A 25,128-nucleotide genomic window follows, 5' to 3' on the forward strand; every position below is an offset into this window, starting at 1 on the left:
GGGAGTGGTTTCAAAACCAACATCAACTTTAGGAACGCTATCAGCAGATAGTTAGGAGATGTGCTGACAGTTTGAATGAGCGCACTTACGAGATCTCTTCAAAACAAATAAGTGGTTGGAAAATACCTATGTACAGCCATTTAAAAGACTAATTAATCAATGTCTTGTTTTTCACCCTCTAGAAAGTCATGTGTTAGGTAAGTCCATCGGATCATGAGGTTTGGAACAGGTTTATTTTACTGTACCTAGTGGAGCCTCCAATAACAATGACATCTAAAAATGAAATCCAACAGATATATAAGATGTAGCATTTTCCCAGCTTTGCAAACATGTTAGCCATTAGCTCACCAAATAGAGCAGTTCAGCAACTAGCCCGGCAATAATCCTTAGTCGAGTACAGTACAGTATTTTGTGAGGACACATGGATGAACTTCACTGTGTCGCTCTAGTGTGACCAGGCCTTTACTCCCTAGCTTTGGCGAAGAAGCTTCCTCTAAGCAAAAAGGAAAAGGACTGGCAACCATTATCAGTCACTGAAAAAAATAGCGCAAACAAGGGCAGTGGAAATATCAAGTGCAGCAGATCCTGCACCCTTTATGAGGCTGAACAATAAAGTCACCAGAATATGAGACGACGTGGAAGGCAGATCATCTCTCACTGGACTTAAGATTTCAACAAGTAATATAATGATACTGAAAATGGATTTAGAGAATTGGTGAAAGCTTTGCTATGAACTATCTTGGTTCAAAGTCTAATCTTGACTGTTTTTATTGAAGAGTTAATTATGGTGGTAGAAAATAAAATTTAAGTTTAGCTTCTTTTACTAAGGATGACTCACTTCTGCCGGGGTGTTGTCTGGTCCCTCTGGAGCATGTCCTCTCAGGTTGATGATGTGGATCTCCTGAGGGAGGCTGGTGGTGCCCCTGCTTGCACAGCCTGACAGGGCGGTGAAGCTCTTCAACATGGCCTGCACTGGGTGTCCCATCCCCACCGGCAGCAGCTCACATGGGCTGCGAAACAATGGCCCTGCAGTGAAGAAAAGAAGACTGTATTAATCAAATGCTACAGTATGTGCAAGGATTCAAATGTCATGTCTCACACGATGTTGACTTAACAGAAAAATTCTGTAAATTCACTTTTTCTCAGTCCTCTATAATGTAGCGTCACTCAGTCTGACCATCTATAGAGTAACGTGTGAGACATATAATCAACATAGCAGTCCAATTATAATTTCCTTAAGGCAATTTCAACTGTTTTTATTTTTTCCTTGAATGGCCAAATTTGACCTTCTCTAATTACTTAGGAGAACCAGCCTTTACCAGTACACTCAGTCTTGTAAAGCCTGTAAGGTGAGGTGAAAAACCTGTCAGCATGATCTACAGTAATGATCCAGTTCACACTTTCCAACTCTCTATATGTCATACTGTAGAGGGCAGCTCACTGAATAATTAAAATTGCTGAAGCAGGTGTATTTGTATTTGAACACCTAACAAATGAGCAAATCACTGTTGCAAAGGGTTCTAAAAAGGTCAAATATCAGAGGTACTCTTACACTGAGACTTTTTTTGACAGACATATTACAGTCTTCGTTGGGATTCACACTGAAAGTCACCTTACCCATATCACCTTACATAGTATAAAGAATGCATTCTTTGTTGCAACAAACATCAGAAGTACAAAGTCCATTTTGTCTTTCTGACATAAGCCTTTCCACAAGGTCAAGTAGTGAAATAAATAATTGATTTTGATGAACAAGAGATGACTCTTGAAATAGTAGGGATGCACGATATATATTTTACCTTGCGAGGCAGCTGGATTCTCGAGCTCACAAGATCAAACAAGATCCCGCGAGAATCCATCTTGCCAGGCTTCAAGTTATCCACTTAATAAACATGGCTATGAAATAAATCCTGAAATAAATAAACGAGTCAATATAGTTCATCAAATAAATAGGTTTTTATTTAAAAAAGGAAGTTTTTCAAATATCTACTTTTATTTATTTCAGGGGACTTTTATTTCATAGTGCTACAGTGTTCCGGCAGCTACCGTTAGCAGCAGTCAGCGGTTCCTTTAGCAAGTAAAGCTATCTGTCCATCAGGAAACTCACTGAGCGTTGAGGCAGAGCCAGGTGCCAGGAGCCAAACCCCCTTGAAAACCCCCTTGGTACTGTATTCCCTGTCGTGTCGTCAAACTGCAAACCAGTGTTGCCAACTCTCGCGAGACAAATAAGCAACCGCAGCTTCAAATACAAGCCCAAAACAAGCCCAATATTAATATAGCCTTTTACGGCCGCAATGTAAACAGGCTCAATAAATTAGCCTGCAACATATTAAAATGAAACCACTCGGAGTTTGAAAAGCAAAAACATTTTATGTGAGCATTTTTTATTTCTTATGATAGCTATAACTTGTTTTCAAAAATAGTACTGACAGTGGCAAAATGAACAGGCTTTTATCTGCCATGAAGTTCCATTTTGGTGCATGACTAGGACAAAGGGATAGGGATGGACACTTATCTCTCTTTCACGCTCTAGTAGATGCTCTCATTTCAGTCACAGACATCAGAGCACCCATGACTACAAAAAAAGTGAGTGAGCCTGGTCAATCAAGCAAAGCAGCACTCAGCAAGGTGTAAGGACACTGAAGCTCAGTCTGTTGGGTCTTGTGTTTTGTCTACTGCACAGTAAGCCGTAATGAACAGTTCAGTGATCTGTGAACATCTGGACTACTTGACTTATACACAGATTCACTTATGTTTACAGGATTGCACTTAACATCCACATTTGCTCTTGCAGGAACTTCCTTTATGTTTTATATCTGTATGACCCACTTAAACACATTCAAGGTGTAACTTGCACACAAGAATACACCAATCTCACGTGAAGTCAGGGTGGCACAAAAACACAGCACTGAGTGAGGTTCCAAACAGGTCTTCCATTAGAGAGTAATGTATACTATGAGAACGTCTGGTCAGGTTTTTTCTCGGGGTCCGACCTTGTGTTTTACCCCACAGCCTTGTGCCAGCCAAAGTCCACTCATATTTCAAACACATCACGCTAAACACGCAAAGGTTGCCAATAGCAATCAGATGGTACATTTGGAAATCATTAAAGTCTAAGTGAAAGACAGTTAGATAACAATGTTAAACTGACTCCAAAAACATGGTGCCTAGGCAGTGGGGTACAGCTAGGGGGGAAACTTTTTTTTGTTGCTCAGAACACATAGCTATTGTTTTCTCTTTCCATGCTGTCCAATAAGCCAATGTAAGATCATCATAAAGCCAGAGACCATGTATGGCATAGCTCCCCACTCCTTGTTGTGAGAAAAACACAGAGGCTTTATTGTTACCATATTTGTCTCTTGAGACAAATCCCAAGCCCTTGACAGATGTCTCAACCTGGAACCTTGTGCTGACTCTTTGCTTTGACTCGTTGCTTGTGAATTCACTCTGGTTACTCACATCTTTGAAACTCTTATTGGGAGCATGCATTTATTAAAAAAATGGCAAGGTCTTGCTATAGCGATAAAAGGACAAGACTTAATTGCAAAAACCTGTGGTGCATCAATATCTCAATCCCCGCCTAACCCCCCCTCCCTTTTCCTCCCAAAGGACCGAAGCCTATTCCCTCTCTAACCATGTCATCATGCCTCACTCCCACAAACACGTCTGAGGGCACTCCAACTCACTTTTTCCCCTCACACATGGAGAATAACAAACAACTGCCAGACAAACAAAGAAAAACGGAGTTCTTTCTGGGAGACTGCCAAAACATTACAATACACGTTGGGCAATGATCTGATTTTTTAAACTGCTTAAAAATACAACAGAAAAGGGAGGCATGTGGGAGAAAAGGGTACCACATGGATAGAAAAGTAGGACAGTCAAAGTTTCGTGGTATTGTTTTTGCCTAAGAAAGGTAATATCAGTCAGTCTGTCTGTTCAATACTTCGCTCCAGAGGAAGAAATCTCAACAAATACTGGCTAGGCTTTTATGAGATTTTTCATAGATATTCAATGTCCCCATAAGATGATTCATGACAATTTTGGTTACCTCTCTGATCTTTCATCTGCACCATGACTAACACTATAGTCAATGACAAGATATCTCCATAACTAATGCTTGGATCTTCATAAAAATCCCCAATACTTAATCATGGTCCCCAGAGGATGAATCCTAATGTCTTGGATGATCCACATTCCTCTAGTGCCACCATCTGGCCAAAATTTCCACTTGTACACAAGAAATATCAAAATCTTACAAGCAGACTGTCAATTTGCTGAGCACATTCATGCTCTTTAGAAGATAAACCCTTCGTATTTTGAACAATTCATGAACTGGAGGACAAAATTACTCAGGGTAAAATGTCAATTCAGCACACAAAATAGTTCATAATCTGATCTGAGCAGTATGACTACCACTGAGCATGTTGTTGCTGACAAGAGGAGAAAGAAAACAACCTTGTGATTTTTATGATGCTGTGGTCATTCCTCTTGTGCCAGTCTTAGGACAAATTTTACATTTTTAGCTTAAACCTGCATTTACTGATCTTTCTGCTGATTGGGGGCTGCAAAAACAAGCTGAAACACAACACTGACATATTATCATTTTTAAATTGATATACAGTAGCTTTACATCTGATGAATAGTATAAGTCCAATATCCTCTCCTTTTAGCTCTAGTTTTGTCTCCACCAACTCCTGAGAGAAATATGTTCACCAGCTAGCCGCTAACTTTGTCTGCCATTTGGCGCTGGGCAGGTAGCATACAGCGTGTTTAACAGAGCTTTTGCCTTGAAAACAGCTGCATGGTAACTACACTAATAAGAGCTGTGAGACTGAACCAAAAAGTTAAGTTTTGGCAGTTAAACTAAAACAATGAGCTGAAAGACACTGAGAATAATCTCTATGGGTTCATCACTATGAGCAACTACTTTCACATTACACATAGTCATTTGGTCCATGGTAATATAAAAATATTGATTATAGCAGCTACTGGTAATTCAGTAAGAATAGAAACGTCATAAATATTTTGTTCAATCCATCCATCACTTCCAGATTGTGGGGTTTAGTGAACATTGCAGGCTGTGGGGCAACTAGTGGGGATTTAGACTTTTATTTTTTATATATTGTATGTTTTGTCAAATAATCATTTAGAATTACAGGAAATCAATTAATGCTTTCAAATGAACCATTTATGTTATTTACTTTATTAGATCAGGTTGATAAAAGTCTCACACAAATCATTCAATGCAAATGACTCAATCGTGAGCTATATGGACATACAGTAGTTTCACTATGATAATCTATAGTCTGTCTATGAGCCTATAAAATTATCTATGAACCTTTAAAATAAACTTTTAAAATGATACATAACAGCAGACAAAGGCCTTCATCACTCATTCAGTTGCTCTATCTAGTTGAAACTAACTGAGTTCCAATCCCATCACATATGCTATTACCATCAGCCTACAACCTCCATGAACAGGAAAAAAGTTTTAGAGGATAAAAATGCTCGCTACTGTTGGCCCCGCCACAGCTTTGTGTCTTCGGTCACCTTGTCTGTCTGCCTTTCTCCCCCGCTTCTGTCTCCCCTCCTCTCCAGCAATCTTTCTGTTTCCTTGGTCATCGATGGAGTACAGAGTATGTCCTGTCCAGATGCTACTAGTGCCTTTTAGCTGGCCAGTCCAAACACCCACATAAGAGGAATGAGAGAAGCTGTTGTTCAATCTGCCTGAAAAACAAGTCCAGCCTGGGCCCACCAGACACTCTGCAGACTATACCAAAAATACCGCCTTAACAGATACAGCAAAATCTGATTGTAAATCTCATACTCCAGCTGTAATATTAATCTATAAAATGTATCATATGTCTTCAGAGAGATTAGACTAGCAACTGTATAAAAGATGAATGGCAGAGTGTAACCCTAACTATATCCTACAATTTTACAACAATTATCTATTACCAAAAGAGGTGCAGGTTAATTACAGTACACTCGTTGAGCTTAACACTAATTTTGAAAAGACGTTGATGAGACGTTTAATTTCCCCAGCATCCGGCAAAATCTGATCTGTGATATCTGAAATACTATAAGTTGCATAAAGATGAATGATCCTATGTCTTCATTATACTGTACATCAATCTCAGTCCAGAAAAACCAACTACCTACCCATTTTTTAACTTTGAATACTGACGATGAATTTTGCATTAACATTCATGGAAGGGGACCCTAGTTCTCATAGCACTCTCTGTGTCAGGCTAAATCAGCAACAGACGAGACTTTAGGACCAAAAGCTAACATGGACAAGACAGCCAGATCCTGATCCGGCCCAACAGACTCAACATCAACATCTCATCATCGCCCCAATCCCACCCCCCCCTGTGAGGTCAAGTCACATTCACAGTTCTTTTAACTGAAACTATTATTTGAATGGTTAAGTAAGATTTTAACTACTGTATAAAACCATGTAAAACGTTTAAAATAGGATTTAAAAATCTGAAAGTATTTGAATGTCTGTAAATATCTGTTTTTGTATTGCAGCATTTGCAATGTTACAAACACTTAATTTAGTTAATTTTGATTCTCAAAAAATGCCTTGTGGAGATTCAACACTCTTGTTACATCAAACATGCCCTGCTTTGCATGCTGGGATTTGTGACACTGTTTTAACAGGGGAAAGATCTGAAACTCTGAAAGAAAACAGTTCAAAACAATATAAACTAAACTGGGTACCACCCATTGACCCTCCAGCAGCTTGTTGTGCTCTGTGGTTCACACGCACATAACCAAATTAGGAGATGTTACTCTGTTGTAGGGCTCAATGGGCCTTTTTGACAGCTGGTATACCTGAAGCAAACAAACAAAGGATCAGAAATTGATCAGACTTTATTTAGCCAATTATTATTGTTATCTGCCGCTATCCAGAATCCTGCAGATCAGCTCGGGACAGCTCTACATGGCCACAATCAAACTAAAAGGTGCCTTCAAATTTGCTCTTGTAAAGACAAAGTGAGGACTGTTTTCATTGGAGTCAGCAGACTTCACTAACTTTATTAAAAACTAGGCTTCCAAAGTGACGCGTATCAGATCAGGCAACTATGATAAATGTCACAGGTGCAAAAACCACATATAACAGTTTCAAAAGATTTTGTGGTTTTAGCTGTGAAAGTGAGAAGTTAGGTGGAGTTTCGTAGGTGGAAAAAATGACTGACTTATGCAGATCATAAACTTTCATCACCACTTTCACTGTAAGTGGGCACAGTCACAGGAAGTTACATGACTTGAGCTGGAGTTTGCCCAAGCCACTTGAGCTTGATACTCTTCAACTTACTGGTTACCATGATCAACGTATAGCTGCTCGACAATACTCAGTATCGCAAAATATTTCTGCCTGCTGCTGAAAATTTGAAGTTGAAACATTTGAAAAAGTTGAAATACTGAAAAAACTTCAAGTGGGAGTGGCAGTCAAAATACTGTTACTAAAGTGAAGTGAATTGCTGAAAGAAGTTTCAGTTCAGGTGACAGCACTGAATAAAGTTGGAGTATCAGTTGAAGTGAAAGTGCTGAAAAGAGTTGAAGACTCAGTTGAAGTTCAAGCACTGAAAGGAGTTGAAATCATCAAAGTGTAAGTGAGAAAGTGAGCTTGAAGTGTCCATGAAGTGTAATCACTGAAATCAGATGAACTCTTGGTTAAAGAAGAGATGAAAACAGTGGAACTGTCAGTTGACATGTTCGTGATGAAAGCAGCTGAAATGTCAGATGAAGAGTAAGAGATGAAAGCAGTTGGATTGTGATTTGAAGAGTAACATGGAAGCAGCTGAATTGTCATTTGAAGAGTAAGAAGAAATCAGTCGAAATGTCAACTGAAGAGTAAGAGATGAAAGCAGCTGAAATGTTAGTTGAAGCGTAAGAGATAAAAGTGGTTGAATTGGCACTTGGAGAGTAAGATTAACGCAGTTGAAATGTCAGTTGAAAAGTAAGAGATGAAAGCAGATGAAATGTCACTTGAAGACCAAGCGATGAAAGCAGTTGAAATGTCAATTGAAGAGTAAAATTCAATAGTTGAAATGCTAGTTGACATGTAAGTGGTAAAGATAGTTGAAATTTCAGATGAAGTGGTAGCGCTCGAGACCATTCAAATGCGTACACTGTAAGCAGTTGAAGTGTAAGATCTGTAACTTCCATGCACATTACTTCAAATTAAAATTTACTTTGCAATATGCATTTAGGTTTCATTTCTCAAGAAATCAGTGGACCTTTATTTTAGTATGCATCAGTTACATTTTTTATTGGTGGTCCGTCCCTGCACAGTTCATGACCACGGTTCCCCACAGTTTAACTCATTCTATCCAAGAAGTAAAGGACATTAACATGAAAGACAACAATCATGATTAACATGCTCCTTAATCTACCTCTTTTTCTCCTAACCACCCCCGAGTTAAATGTTTATTTCTTCAGTTATGCCTTTTTGGAGGATTAGCACTAAATACACACAGACTGATTCTAACAACAATACTAGATAAGGCATTACAAGACCATGTACAAGAGGAATTTATTTTCTGTAAAAAGATGTGAATTATATCCTAATATTTTACATTGCCTAAAATGCATTTAGGCTTGTCTGTGATTGTCTTGGAGGTAAGACAGGAAGTGAACAAAGTAAATCCAAATTAAGAAGGGAGATACTGAATAAATACTTACTTTTGATATATTTAAACAGTGTGAGGTCCAGGCAGTGATGTCAGACACATTCTTTGGCAGGCCCCTTTTGGACTATAACCTTGTTAAAGATTTATGTACTAATTTCTCTTACAGATATGCTGTATTCCTGACTATTATAATGTGTAATAAAATTAAGGTGATTAAAAGTCCTGCTTTAATTTTCACACCTTTCACCAAACTACAAGCTTTTTCAACGTGCAACCACATCGTATTTTAAGGAAAGAAACTTATCACTTTGTAAATTGACATTATGCAGACTACCGGTTGTCTTGCAGTTCTTGAAAATGATCTGTCTGAACCAGCTATTTTCAAGTAACAAAACCAACCACATACATAAAAATAATTACAAAAACATCAGTGAAATTGGATGAGACAAGAATTACAAGAATTTTGGGGAATCTGAATAGGACTTTTAGGGGGCCTGGAGCCAGAACAGAATCAATGCTGTAATAATTTTCAATGCTTCAAAGTGTTCTGTGTTTGTACTTTCCCTGATTATATCCAAATGAACACTAACATTATGAAGTGCTTACTGTAATCGCATGTAGGCTGATGTCATATTATCACACATTTTATATAAGTATCTATTACTCCACCAACATAATGGATAGAACAGAAATAATTTCACTGAGAAGATGACCAAAAATGAAAAACTGAAGAATACATGTACTGTTAATAGTATCAGATACTAAAAATACTGACAAAATTAAGGTTGCAACTGTTTTGTTTGATCTATAAAATATCATAAATTTCTTAAAGCCTGAGGTGATGTCTTGTTTTGCCCGACCAATAGTCCAAAACTTAAAAATAATCAGTTTACTATCACATAAGACAAAGAAAAGCATAAAATCCTCACAATTAAAAAGCTGGAATGTTGAGCATTTTTGCTTAAACAATTACTTAAACAATAAACTAATTATCAAAGTAGTTGCTGATGATCTTTCTTTTTAAATTAATCGTTTTAGATCTAGACAAAATCACCCATATTTTATACTATCATCAAAGCTTCTGTCACTTTCAAAGTACTGATTGAACTCCAAGTTTAAAACTGGAAACTGGAAAGTGGGCCATGTATATTTATCTTTAAATTTAAAACTGAAAGACTACAAAAGTAAGACCCTCCCTGCTAGGTGCATTTATCACTACAGTCTTCTCCTATCTTACTAGAGATAAACGCCTCTGTTTCCAAAGAATGCACTTTGTTGCCTTCCACACAGTGGCACTGAGCCCCTTTGAGATTTGGGTACAGGAAGTGATGTCAGTCTGTGTGCCAGTTAGGGACAAATCTGATATTCCCACAAAGCCATTTCCGAAGATAAACAAACAGAACCTTCCCTCTGTGTGTGTATACACATCCTCACATCTCTAGTTCCCAGTATCCTTCAGCAAGCAGGCTAATTATGTTTCTCCAGATGCATAAGAAAGTCAAAGTGGTGAAGATTACCTCACACGTGTCAACACATGCTTCATAAAACTATTTTGAATACACTTGTCCAATAATGCAAAGATATAATAAGGACAATGTAATTACAATAAATACAAAGTAGCACAAAGGGGCCTCTTTGTTTCAATATATCTCCTCCCTACCTAAGATATCCCAGTTCCCATATGAACTACAGGATTAAATGAATCCTCTGGTCTCCTTTCTTTTTTACTGCAGGGCATGATTCCCATGGACCATGAACCACGCAAGCCAGTTTAGGGAACGTATTATTCTGCCCGCTTTTGTTTTCCTAAGGGACTTTGGACTAAAGAATCACTAGCTCGGCAGTGTTGACATTAGCACAGCCCACTCACCCCTGAACCTTGAGCCACTACTACAGGAAGTGAGTAAAGCCTTTCATAAGGGTAGTGTAAGTTCACTTCATTGGCCTGCCTATGAAAAGGATTTATCTCTGGACGGTAAAATTGGGAACATAAGAGGAGGAAGCTGGACTGGGATGAAGGAAGGAGGGCAGGGGTGAGCTTGAACTCCATTAAGGAAGTCGTAAACTCCCCCATCAAAGTGTAAAATCTGAAGTCAGATATCCCGCAAACCTGTCTGAAACTCAATATCACCCAAACACTCTTTATTGGTAGATTAATCTACCATAATCTTGTCAGATGGCATATAATTGAAAAAACTGATAAATGACAGGAGTTTCAATGGATTATATTTTATCTATGTGGGAGATGTGGAGCAAACACAAGTATGGATATGCAGGCAAAGCTTTTTTCAGTTCTTAAGTATGTTAACAGGTGTTCAGACAATAGAATTGTATGTGGATGTAAGAACTTCAGCAACAGTGAAGGCACTGAATAGAATAGAAATGCATCTCTCTCATTTGCAAAGGCTTAGACTAACATGCTGATGTTAAGCAGGTATATTTACCACATTACCACATGTTAGCTTAACGTGTTAGCATAACAACATATGCTAAGTATAGCTGAGGTTGATGGGAATAGTATTAGTTTTGCAGGTAATTGGTCATAAATGTATTAAAAGTATTGGAAAATTGTGAAAATTTGAAAAGTTAAAGGATCAAAGTTACAATTTATCCTAAGGGGGACATGAATATCTGTACCAGATTTCATGGCAATCCATCCAATAGTTGTTGAGTTAAAACCACAAATGTCAACCTCATGGCGGAAAAGTCAGGTTTTCATTACATTGCAATCTCTAGAGATGGCTACAAATTACAAATGCTATATAAATACCTTCATTTTTAATGCACTAAACGTATAATCATGTTTCCTTAAAAGTAAACTGATACTTTCTGATAAAATATGTTGTATTATGTTGAATTGTTGTATCTTTTCATGAGATTATTAACTACAGTGAAATCAGGTTTGTTTGGATTTTTCTTATCCCAGATTTTAGTGAGTAAATTAAACTGAAACTATAAAATTGTGTGTTTGTGGGGGAAGGGGGTACACTTTCTGCTGGTATATGTCTGATGTCTATCTGCTGATCAAAAACAATATTAAATGGTTCTGTTTGATAAAGGTGCAGTAGTTCATATATTATGTGCAATGAAAGGTAGGTAACACTCTTTTCTGTTACTGACAGTGAGCCTGGCTATTATTCATCAGCCCTGACAGATGAAGTGGACACCTATTGGTAAACCATCACCATTAGTTGAAAATACTTGACCAATTACGAGCAGCATACGAAGGCCACAGGCAAGCACAGGGGATGGAAGTGGGTACATTTCTCTCTACCTCTAAATGCAGACATAAATCAGAGGGCTTTGAAGAGATGGATGACAAGGCTAATTCCCAGAGGAACACAGGAGCCACTGTGTAAAGTGAGACAGCTGGGAGAGACCAAGCATGTGTGCATATCACTAAAGACTTTACTGGCTGTGTCACCACTGTATGTCTTTACTGATGGGTGCTGACATGTGCTGTCTGGACCTATAATATCAAAGAACAAAAAAGTTGTCAGCGCAGTCATGAAACAAGAACAGGCTGTTCGTGTATCAAAAAAGTAGTAAAAGGTAAAGACCTACTAAGACCCTCACACTAGTCCAGTATCGGTAAACTAAACCAGTACGGTTAAAAATGTAAAACATGAAAAACATTTCTACATAATTCTTTATGAGGGAGCGCTCAGACAAATTAATTATTGCCACATCCTGAGCAGAAACAAAACAAGTGAAGGCTCGGTTGGTAATGACAGAAAGTGTGCAAAATGCTGCAGTAGCACCAACAGTGTAGTGGATTTTTTCTACAGTGGTTATGTGGACAGCATCAGCCATCAGCTCACTCTGCACATTGCAGTACTTAGCAGTACTAAAAGTACCCGAGCAGGAGTGCCTTTTCTGGTTAAACAGGGCAATGGAAAGAGATGTCTGTCCTGCTGCTCCAAGGTCATCTCACTCATCAATCACAGATGCCTGCAAAAGCCATGTTCTCAGGCAGCAGCTTGGTTGGGGTTCGGGAGCAGCCACTTCATCTATATTCACAAAGATCCAAACCCAGTAGGGAGTGCAGGGAGGCGTGCCCTAGGGTCACTTGTCTTGTCCTACTTGATATCAGCCTCATTTCATTTGTGTTGAATCATCTGTCGTATGTATTTAATATCATCCACCAGCAGTGATGGAAAATCAATGTCAGACCGACTGTGGTAAAAGGTCAGTTGAAAGCTTGAAGGATGCTTATTGAGTTACTATCTGGAAATTCTAAAAGCCAACAGAATGTCAAGATGTTTGCAAACATGTTGTAGAGCCTACACAATACTGTTAATCATAATGCACCTACATTTGAAAGTCTATTATGCCACATTTTATCCACACCATGTCTCAACTGGATGATCTGGATCACAATGATATTGTTTCTGGGTATCAAGAAGAGGCATATTTAGACGCATCTGTTCTAACCTAACATCCACATTGACATACGCAGACAAACACACCCTTCCGTACCCAGGAAAAATCAACAGATAGGTCTGGGCTCACTGATTTGTTAAGGGGCATGAGGAAAGGATTTTGCTAAATCCATAATACCAAGCACATTTAGTGCATTGATGGTTTTTTTTTTTACATCAATCAAATAGCAGCCCAAAAAGATGTCTTTGATCCTGTGATATTTTACAAAAACATCATCACTCAGAAGTGACAAAAGAGGCCTTTGAGAAGCAGCAGGTTGCCATCAACAGAAAGCCAAGAGTGAAACAATGCTGGACCTTTGTGCAAGTGTGTGAACCCAGTGTGAAGGAGCCAGAGAGGTGAGAAAGGGCAAGGCAGACAGTGTTTTCACACAAGCTGGAAGGGACTACATTCCTCTTCTTCATCTTCAGGAAAGGGAGGGCAAAAAAGACGAACGACTTGTCAAATGCCATGCTGCCTCGTGTAGTAACATGCACAAAGGATGCTGGGAGGGCCTCTTTACTGGACAGTTAACAAACGGAAAGTGTGATAAATAATAGGTTTGCTAGAACAGTTACCAGACAATAAATGAGCAATGTATAGAATTTCAGTAAAAGATACAAAAGTAGCAGATGATATACATGAAGTGGAGGGAATGCTACAAACTTGCAACACAGAGATGTGCTACTAAATTATGTTATATAACTTATATCATCAGTTTTTTGTTGTAAAGATGCTTCAAATAATGACAAGAGTAGGCTATATTCCAGCTACCATAACAGCATATCACAGTACTTTTTAAAGGGTATACCACTGCAGCTAATGGTTATTTTATTCCTACAACAACCTCGACCACAACTACCCTCTATTAGATATCTGAAATCAAATTTTGAAAAACAAGTGGAAAAGGAGAGCATTTCCAATTGTGTGTGTGTGTGTGTGTGTGTCTGTGTATGTTTGTGATCTAACCCAAATATCTGTCATTTAGGGCAAAGTAAAGGGCCTTCTGTCATTTTTTGGATAGACACTCCTGTTTTCCAAAGGACCATTCCAAAATTGGGACATGGTCTTTCAACAGGACTCATCTGGTGGAAATGGAGTGGGGGAAGGTGAGGTCCCAGGAGGACCTGGTCTGTTGAAAGACACCACCTGGAAGCCCTCAGCAAGAATCCCATATTAGGACTTTTATTGGCAGATAAAAAGTCATGCACTCTGAAGTTGGCACCTTTGCAAATGACTAGGCAACTAAAGTTATAATAAACTCACACTGGTTATGGCTAAAACATAAAATATGCACCTCAACCTTTGTGGCGTGATAGCACAACATGTTTTTTCTTGCTGCTTCTGAAGGTTATTTGAATAAAGGGAGTCCACATTTTTACAATTACTCTCTCTTTCTTCAATGAAGTCACACTATCTTACTCTTACGCTCCCCAGCTCCAGTGGCTTTTTTTTTTGGGCTGTGAAACACAATGGAAAACGCACGATCACCCCAGCTGTCTCCCATTACTGGCTTTGACCGAAATTATTTACACGCCTGCTTACTGGAACTATGGAGAGAGAGAGAGAAAGGGAGAGGGAAGGGGGCGGGATTGGGTTTACTCCTGCAGATTTGCGTAAGCGTCCTCTTAACGGGAGGCTGCCAAGATATGATGGACCTGGACGAAGATATGAGGCTATCTGTAAAGACCTGTCTGCTATAGTCTTTCTTGTGTGAGTTTGTGGGAGAGAGTGACGGACAGAGTTAGAGAGTAAGAGTGAGTAAATCAAAGTAAATATCCCCCAATCTCACTTATACACTGCTGTTAATTGAACCCGGTAATACTAGGGTGACCTTATTCAATAAGTAAAAGATATAAACAGACAGGGCCAGAATGGCTGCCTCCTCCTTGACAGCGCTGTTAAGATGGCCTCACCATGGGGGAGAGCAGACCTGTTATTAGACACACACGGGACTCCCGTTGCTATGTAAACATCCCAACCACTCTGCGTAGCAGCACACTGCCTCTGTGCTGCGCTGCTCCGGCTCCTCGAATGAATCACAGGGCAACATCTGGTTTAGCGTGCTGGAAGGGACTTTGTCGGTTTGGCACTCTGTACGTGTGTGGAGTGTGTCGATTTGGACTAGACGACCCACGCCTGCGCCTGACTCTCTCCTCCCCCTGGCTACCCCACCTCTCAGATTACAGTGGTTGCACAATGCATCTTGGCAGTCCCCCCTCTTGCTGGCCCTAAGAAAGCATTGTGGATATAAAGACGAACCAACTGTGGAGGGGAAAAAAACATTACAACCACTTTTGGCATCACAGTGACTCTTGTCTGCCAAGAGTATACAAAAATGCAGACAGAAAGAAAGTTGTTTACTTTACTGTACGTATGGACTGTGAATATAAGACATTTCAATTATTTTTTCCCGTTATTGTTTTACTTAACAATGCTGTTGTAAGACTATGTGGTTCCACAATGAATAGCTAAAGACAGGCTCGCACTAATAGCTCCATCATTCATCAAGCCACCATAAGTAAAATAAAATACGTAAGTTAAATCAGGAAAGGCTATAAGAGGAGGGGAAAGTACTTCTGCGATCAATGATGCTGGTGTGTTTTTCAGTGAACCGCCAGCCCGACGTTGTGCCTCTATAACCAGCATCCTGCTGATCTTTCTGGCAAGTGCCTCAAATTAATATCTCGCATGGCTCCTACAAGACTCTATTTCACAGCGAAACCCAAACTCACCCGTTTTGGCAAGCTGAGGAGAGGCAACCACAAAATGGTAGTAAGGATTTAGGGAAAAAAGTTATAAACAGCAAAAAACAGAGTGAAGCACCAGAGCAGAGACTTGAAATATGGACATCAAGGTGCTCTCAGTCTGACTTTTAAGAGTTATGGGAGGCCCAGATCCTGGATTGCATTACGCTGAGAGAAGACTCATTGCAGACTAATCTAAACATTACGCAAGAGCTCTCCTGACAAGTTTAGAGGGCAGATGTGACTGTTTACACAGATGCTGCGAGATGATAGAAAAAGACAGAAAAAGAGAGATGTGAAAGATAAGCAGGAGTGGTGGTGTATAAAAAAGATGAAAAAATTGATAAACTTACCACTGAGTGAAAAATTAAGTTAATTTGGCCAAATGGAGGTGGACGAATTTCTTGAAAATGTGTTCATTGGACTGTATTTTACCTGCTCAAAAATCAACTGTTTGGATAACTGAAGAACATCAGAAGATTTGTCCATAAATCATTAAGTACACTCGCTGCCAGTGGACTTTGGAGGAAAGGGCATTTGGTTGTCCAACTGTAAATATCTGTCCCTTGTGACACAGTACAACAATGCATCGTGCTGTATGAGGAAGAATTTAGAGGAAAACTTCATACGTGGCTTCATTGTGTTGGAGATCCTGGCATTGTGGGAGAAATTATGTTTGCTCTACCCACAGCACATACTGACTACACTGCTATTGTTTGAGTAAAAGTCAGCTCTCTGGAGTGCGGTTCAAACCTCCAGAGAACTTTTGAAATAATAACCTTAGGTGGCAATTACACTGAAAGCATGAAAAACGCGAACCACACTTTTTTGGAACGCTAGCCAACTAGCATGCCTCCTACTAGGTAATTATTCCTGTGCTACCACGGAAAAATCAACACGGGATGTTGCAGGTTAAAGCTGGAGCGAGTTCAGGCCCAAAGTCGTACATTGCGAAACCAGTCTCTGTAAACAGGACATCTCACAATCTGAAAAAATAGAAAAGAGGAATGTACACTAGATTGTCAGTGTGGTTCGTGCCAGATTGTTGCCAACTTGACAGATTTTTCATCCGTCTATGGAGCTGAGTGTCAGACCTCGGTCGGTAAATTGAGTATTTTGGTCGAGTTACCAAACGACAAAAATCGCCACTGAATTTTGAAGCCACTGTCGACATTACTGTAGTGACAGTTCTTCAAATTTCATCTAGTGGCCAACTCCACAACAACTTGAAACTCCACCCACTTCGAGCCAGTACAGAAAAGACCAAAACGCAACTTCTCACTAGAAACAGAACATCAACATTGATTTCTGCAATTTAATCAAAAAAGGAATAAATAAGCATTTTTAATAACTGTGCCTTTACTGTTGAGAAAGAAACTATTTTGGATTATAATTTTCAATTAGACTCAATCTTTTTGTTGTTAAACAAGGGCAGAGATAAAGAGGCTCCCTGGCTGCTGTTGGATCTGATTGGCCAATCTTGGCGCCACCCTCTTTGAATTTGCCTGAAATTTTGCATTTTCATTACCATACCAAACATGAAATTAGTGTGACGCTATTATGTTAAATGAATGTAGTGATATATCATCTAGCGCCACAAACATTTTTGTCTCAGAGTGGAATGTATCCACAACTATTAGTTAGCCATATAATTTGCTACAGACTTTCAGGTCCCCCAAAGGATGAAATGTGACTTTGGTGATCATCTGACTTTTTATCTAGTGCTATCATCGGGTCAAAATTCCAATTTGACCAATACTTTGGTTTAGGCCTCAGCTTCAGCTGTCCTTTTGCTGTGGCCCAAATCCATACTAATTGATTACAGTATATGCTATATACTATTCTCTATAGAGAACTGATTTTTCCAGTTAGTATACAAGAAATCAACATACTGTACTGTTTTATACTAACAGGAAATGGTACAATACATGCACATTTGGATGTCAATCAAACTGCAACTTTAAAATGCTTCTGCTAATTTAACTATACAAATAAAGGCAAAATGGTATTCCAAATATTTAATATTATATTTTTTGTTTTATGAGATTTTCCTGGAGCTGTCTCAACACTATCCACAAATCTTTGGGGGTTTTTTTTTTTTGGTTTTTTTTGCAGCTATGGGTGAAACACCTCAAGTTTCTTAATTGAAAAATAATATTTATCTACAGCATACTCAAAACATCTTTAGTAGGCATACTGCCTTTTTTTAGTATACTTGATTTTGTCTCTTTTTAGAGTGAACATAATACATACTCCAAACCTGCTCAGACTGTGTGGAATTGGGACACAGCTTATGTGTTTGGTGCTAATTAGAAAATGTTAGGGTGCAGATGTTAACCTGTAGCTCAAAGCACCACTGTGCCTAAGGACAACCGCACAGTCCCACTAGTGTGGCTGTAGACTTTTAGTCTTGACTCCCTGTGTGGCAGAGGATGTTTCCAGGGGTCTAATAGTCATATACCAGTCAACAGAGGAGTAATACATTTGACATCAATTTTTATGAGGATTATTATTAGATTAGGTTATTTCATGAATTATGTTTCCTATTCCTATGTTCCTATGCGCACTGAGTATGAAGTCAGTCATTGCCTCCTGCAGTCAGAAACAATCTCAGCAATGTACAGAAACAAGTAGAGCAATCTTAAGAAGACAGAGGTGACTGTGGCAAAGTAAAGTCAGTGGTAGGGTGTAGAAGTCGCAGCTCTCTATGAAACTGTTGCTCATATTCACAAGAACTTAGTGGAGAATAAAAGGTCATAAGTAACATGCATATTCTTCAAAGTGAGAGGTACAATATTTCTCATCAACTGGAAAAGGTTCATATGGGGTGGGTTGTGCCAGTCAGTGGCATCACCCATAGCCTTAGATTAACTGATATGACACACTGATAACATGAATACATTTCCTGTATTCACCTTTGTAGCAGTTCACTTGATTATTCTCTCTCTGTGTTTGGTTTGCCAGTTTAATGTCTGTATTACTGGGTATTTGCGAGTCTCATTCCAATCAACCTGACAGATGCATGTCGGCCTGCTGGGTGTTTGTATTCTAAAGGTTGAACCTGTCAGCACTTCCTTAAATGTAAATCCCTCTTACTCACGAATCTGACAAGCACTGTCTAGAAAGGCATGCTGGGAGAGACAGTGGAAAAACCCAGAGTATGGGCAAAGTTGTGATTGTCTGACAACACAGCACTGCAAGGCATGGTGCACAGTCAATATCATTTATTCCTGATAGCAGAGTTGCATGGGTGTGACTTTGGCTCCTACCAATAAGAATTTAATTATTTGTATGAATGTGAACAAACAACAGTCTTGTATAGCTGATAACTCTATTAGTTTCACATGTAGCTAAGCAATGAGAGAAACTTACCTGCAGATGCCAGGCAGCATATTGCAAGAAGTAACAAGGGAATGAGGGATCTTCTAGCCATTTTGTAATTATCCTGCAGCTTTCAGTATGAGGACGATGGGTGAACAGGCCTTTCTCCTGCTTTCCACAAAGGTTTCCCTCTCTATGAAGCAGTCTACAGGAAGTCAGCTTCAAGCCCCAGCTGCAAAGTGAACAAAAGTAGAGAAAGTCAACCAGAAGAAGCAGGTCGTATTGAGCATGGACAAACAGCAGGGAACTGGGCTCTGCTTAATATTCCCTGTGGGAGTGATGAGATGAGACAGGAGAAGCAGCAGTTTGGAGAGCAGGGGATTAATCCAGGAGGGTTAATTGGGGGTCATGCATGCTTCAAAGGGCCGTGCTGCACACACTTTCCCATGCCCATGGCCAGTCAGAGTGTGTGAGGAGTGTGGGACAGCTGACTGGCTTGCTGGGTGTGAAACACCTTGGAACATGCCACAGGTTATTAACGCACTTTAAATGAGAACGTCAGGAAACACTGGATGCTCCAGTGGGGTCTTGAGTAAGCAGCTTAGTACCACCACGCTAATCAGCGTGACCTCGGCTGAAGCTTTAACTTTAGTAATCTAACCTCAAACAAGTGACCACCATGCCAGGCCATAAAGTCAATGTACTACTTACACACTCAACAGAGTTCCAATTAACCGACCTAAAAAATAAACAAATAAATAAAATAAATTGAACATTTGAAAAATCAAGTGACATTTGACTTAAAATGTATTGTTGCTAAGAAACCAGTATACACAGTATATCCTCTGTGTTTGTTTCGACTGGTGTACTTATTTGATCAGAAGTGATATATATTCTTCTAGTGACAGCACCCCCTGAATTTGTGGTTCTGACAATGTGGGTACTGTAATTTGACTGCTGTAACATCTGTGCGGGTGGGCACTAAAAATCAACTGTTATATCACTTAAATCCCAGTGGTCACATAGGCGGTTAACCAGCTGCGGAGGGCAAATATCATTAGCCACTGCTTAGTCCCATCTGTGATTGGAGCAATCCTTACGTTATTCTGTATCGTGATTCAAATCATTGGGTGACATGCGGAGTGCTGAGGCTACGGGACCACTTGTTCCTGTGAGTTTTGACAGTCTGGTCATTTGCCATCACCACTACTGTCTGGAACCATGACAGAGAGACAGCTAACACTAGCTAGACCCGCTCCTTCGTAGTGGGATGAACACAACACTGAGCGTGTGAGACCTGCCGAAAACTCAGCAGGTTGTTAAAATGAACACGAACACAAAAGTGGAATCCAGTGGGAATCAGTTAGCAAGCAAGGCTAACTAGCTTCCACTTTCCGAGTGAAATACATTTTGAACAGCAAGATGGGTCCTCCCAAATCATCATCATTTTATTTATTTAAATCCTCGGAAAACACAGAGGGGAAACCCTCATTTACAATGGTGCCGAGGTACAGACATACAATAAGGGCACACACAACTAACATCATAAAAGAAAACTTTAGGAGGTAGCAATAAAGGAAGAATTAATGCTGAATATTGTAAAAGGACAGATGGCTCAAATGGCTAACCAACGCTACGTGGGGTTGTTCAAAAAGGGGGGGGAAAAAATGTCTATTGACATTCGTAGGCTATGAAAGTCATGTTCTAGTCAGTAGCACACCACAGAAGCTGTCAGTGCGTCTCCTAGCAACACCGCCCCTCAGGTGTCACTCAGCTGCTGCCATGGGAAAAACCCACCCAGAGGATTGAGATAGCCTAGATGCTGTTTCCGCAAAGATGTCTAAAAATGGTTTGATACTCTTTTGAAAGCTGCAACATCAGTTTCATTATTGTTTATATTTCCCTACACAAAACGTGAAGAGTTTTACAATTTTTGTTCAACTTCGATAGTAACTTCATTCTACTGAAAGTATAAAATGTAGCAAATTGAGTACAACTCTTGGAACAAGGATGTTATAAGAGTTGCGGGACGTTTTTAAAAACAAGAAGTTTATTATCTGTATTGCACTTTGCCAAATCCTGTACAATCCCATTAGTTCATTTGCAGCTATTTTTCCACATTTATCCATTTTATGTAAATATTTCTGTTGTTTTCATTGTTTGAATTAAAATAATATTGGCAGCCAGAATTCTGTATTGATTCTGTAAGTACTATAGCCCAACCCAAATTGGATTTTTTGATATTGATATTTGAGAGTTAAAAAAAAATGCTCCGTTCTATATCATGGTATCACTGTTTCCTGAAATGACCTCAAACATATCTTTGGCATTTCTAATCTGTACTGACGGTTTTGTTTGGCAGTCGACATATATGCCAATACCAATATTTCTGCAATAAGCAAATGACTTGACAAACTGACTTCAAAAAGGTCCAGTGTGTAACATTTAGGAGGAGCTATTGGCAGAAATGGAATATAATATTTATAAGTATGTTTTAATAAGTGTATAATCACCTGAAAATAAGAATCGTTGTGTCTTCATTATCCTTGGAATAAGCCTTTTTTATCTATAGGGGAGCGGGTCCCCTTCCATGGAGGTCGCCATGTTGCACCGCCATGTTTCTACAGTATCCCAGAGAGGACAAACAAAACACTGACTCTAGATCGGGCCGTTCGCTTTTTTCGTGTGTTTTGCGGCCACCTTAGTGTCTCCTACACACTCGGAAGGGGAGGGTATTCAAATGGTTGCAAACTGCAATTTCACCACTAGATGCCACTAAATCCTACACACTGGACCGTTAAGGCAAAGAGGAAAGACATCAGATAGAAGATATCACTGCTATTGCATTAAAGCAGTTAGCTGAGAGGATGGGAGAGAAGCAGAGGAATTTTCTTTTTTCAGAAAACAGATTAGAAACACATACATTCTGGCAAGCATTACTATAATTTGTAAATTTAGGACCTATTATATCCAAAACTTCTCTATTCCAATAATCTAGGCCCATGTTTTTCAAAGGCTGAATCATGGTTCAAAGGTTGGTACCAATTTATTCTGGAGAATCATTTAAACAATATGTTTTGGCTCTGACTAATTCTAGTTTGTTACAGGGCATGTTTTGCAGCCACAGCCAAAACATTTTTTTTTTAGAAAGATGTGGTCCACAGATTAAACTATGCAAACTACTTCACAGAGTGAATATCTGTTTCTTCATTAACTGTTTATTTTAGCCATTTCTTTATGACAACAAAACTGTAACTTGTATCGAATGTCAAACCCATGTGGTGAAGCTGCTTTTACAGGAACTGCACTTGTTCACGGCTTTAAAACAGCATGCGTGACTATTACAGTACCACATGGAAGTAACTGATGTGCAGCTATCTGACTCGTGGTGAACTACAGAGGGTGCATGGGAAGTGATGCACAAAGTACCGAGGTGCATCGGTCTGCAGTGCAAGCAGCTTGCACAGGACAAAAGGGCCTTTCACTGTGTGGCAGCTGGGGAGTCATTTTGGAAGATCATGACAAATATTACACTTTCAGTTAGTCAAGGAGAGCCAGTACCCTCTGTTTGATTTATGCCCCTCCTTGACCTTCATCTCCTCACTGACTAAACGAAAGAACTATGTTGCAATACCTTCTGTGAGGCAAAGAGTCAGATAAAAGGAAAGCAACATTCAAAACTGAAAGAAAGCAGTTTCTTACTCTGTTGGTTAAGACTGGGGTTGAGGATTGAAAGACCTGATGTGAAAATGGTTCTTATTATATTGAGAGATGACATAGAATTTTGAAAAGAACTCTGTTAAAGTTGAATTTAGGGCAGCAAAGCTTACCCTTTTCTAAATTGTTTTGGGTTGAGTGTACAGGTTTTACTCCAAAAGCTCCATGTCACGGTGCTGGTTTTGTTGCAGCAACAACTCAAATCACCTCATGTGACTTCTCTTCAACCCTGACCGTCTAAGCCGAGCAACTATTTTACGCAAAGATCTGGAAAGTACATCAGAACATGTAGATCCCAGACTGAACGTACTGCACATTACTGAAACCAAGCTGCATACTTGTGGTCACTTCAATGTTAAAGGCCTGGCTTATATCTGTGTCATCACGTATGCATGCACTGGAGTTAAGTGTTGTTACGTCCAGAGGGCATATACTATGTTCCCGTGATCACAAAGCCATAAGCGAAGGGAGCAGCACCAGAAAAGGCTGAGGCAGTGTCTGTGTTACATACTGCATCTCGTGGTACCTGAGTAAGATGTTGAGACTTACTAATCTGACACCAGATTGCTTCATAAGTCATCTAGACATTCATGTGGTCATATGATCTGGTGAATGATCTTAAATGAGCTCTTCTCCTCTTTCAGCGTGAATGTGTGCAGGCTCAGGACGGACAAACCCCCAAACCTTACACGCTTTCCATCACAAAAGTACAGCCCTGACTGACCGATTACAAGTCTTTCTCACAGCCTTCTTTCTAACAGAGATAGAGACCCCGTCCACACACATTTCAGTACACAGAAACACCATGAGGCATGACATGCTACAGACTAGCAGACTATTTTATATGTATATAATATTTCTTAGTTGCAGCTCTATATTAAATACAATTGACTGGCTAAGAATGTAGAATTCAAATGTTTCTTCATTAACATCCCAGGACTGGCCATTCACATTTGATAAAAAATCAATAAACATGCATCAACAATCTAAGGTTAGTGTCAATTCCTGAGTGCAACACATCGGAGAGTTAACACTGTTAAGCGGTGCTAAATAATTTAATTCATCTACACTCTGCTGTTTCTCCAGGGTCCAACCTCATCCTCTGACACAGCAACACTGACTGACATTAGTGGTTAGAAATACACAGCACTTAACCTCTTAACTGCAGGCAATTTCAACCGTCGTGCAAATAAACGGATTCCTATTGACTTATTAGGTGTTTATCTCAAGTATTACACGCACGGCCCGACTGCCAGTCACGTTTCATCCCACAGGATCATCTGGACTGCCAGCAACTGAGAGAGCGCACACACACACACACACACACACACAAAACACAGTGTCACGCTGTTCTGTCTGAAGGGAATACCTCTGTAAACACTGGTCTGGATGAACACTCTGTACCTGTGTTTCATGTTTATTTCCCGTTTTGTAATAAAACATGAGCAAAACGGTAGAAACGTGGATATCAACACGAGTTCACTTTTAGCTAATAGCCTGAAGCTTCAAGAGGGAGAGGAGGAGGGAAAGCTGCATGTCAACGGATTCAGGAGACAGATGTTCAGCTGGATTTATGGGCGGTTAAGTACACACACAGCAAGCTGGAAAAGATTATTTTTGACAGTATTCACAGACACCGTGTACAATGACAGTCTTTTGCTAAACCATGCTCTTCTAGAAACAAGCCAATAGGTAACTATTCAAAGCGTTTGCCCTTAAAAACGAGCGGACGTAACGTTACCATGCAGTCTCCAGAAAATGCCCAAGTAAACTTGGTTGAAGTTAAATTCGCTCCGGTGGATGCGGATATCAAAGTCGTTCTTCTCTCGGCTGAACATTCACACCACTTCCGTTGTCTTGGAAAAACACCTGTGGACGAAGTTCACGTAATATTTCACCAAAGCGTGGGCAAACAGCCCCTCTCGCTCAAAGTTTAAACAGTTTACTACTATCTCCCTTTTTTACTAAGGGCTTCATCTGGGGGCGGGGCTTAGAGGGAGGAGGCTGAACTGTGCGCGAGACGGGCCGCTGCGGAGCCTCCTCGCGCGGGGTGCACGGTCTCCTCAGGAGAGTGTCAGGTGGTCCTCCAGTCACTGGTTCTTACGTATCATATACAGACGGGGGACAAATTAAAGGGAAAAACTGCAAATGCAGATGCTTCCGTGCACCAGGGCTCACTGAGTGGTTTGGTGAGTATGACAATGATGTCAATAAAATGCTACGGCCTTTACAGTCACCACATCTCAACCCAGTTTCGCAACTATGGAAGATTTTGG

General features: G+C 39.8%; 1 protein-coding gene across 2 annotated transcripts in view; it reads right to left on the reverse strand.

Moving 5' to 3' along the window:
* The window catches only part of tgfbr3 (transforming growth factor, beta receptor III), a 75,034-nt gene extending 50,209 nt beyond the window's left edge, over positions 1 to 24,825 (reverse strand). For both annotated transcript variants that reach the window (XM_044199590.1, XM_044199589.1), the window contains exons 1-3: positions 24,594 to 24,825; positions 19,187 to 19,367; positions 839 to 1,026 (exon numbers count right to left, since the gene is read on the reverse strand). In XM_044199590.1, the coding sequence (XP_044055525.1) occupies positions 839 to 1,026; positions 19,187 to 19,247 (249 nt within the window). In that variant the 5' untranslated portion in view covers positions 19,248 to 19,367; positions 24,594 to 24,825. The remainder of the gene's footprint in view (positions 1 to 838; positions 1,027 to 19,186; positions 19,368 to 24,593) is intronic.
* Between the last annotated feature and the right edge of the window lie 303 nt (positions 24,826 to 25,128).

This window comes from Siniperca chuatsi, linkage group LG6, assembly GCF_020085105.1.
Source record: "Siniperca chuatsi isolate FFG_IHB_CAS linkage group LG6, ASM2008510v1, whole genome shotgun sequence".
NCBI lineage: Eukaryota > Metazoa > Chordata > Actinopteri > Centrarchiformes > Sinipercidae > Siniperca > Siniperca chuatsi.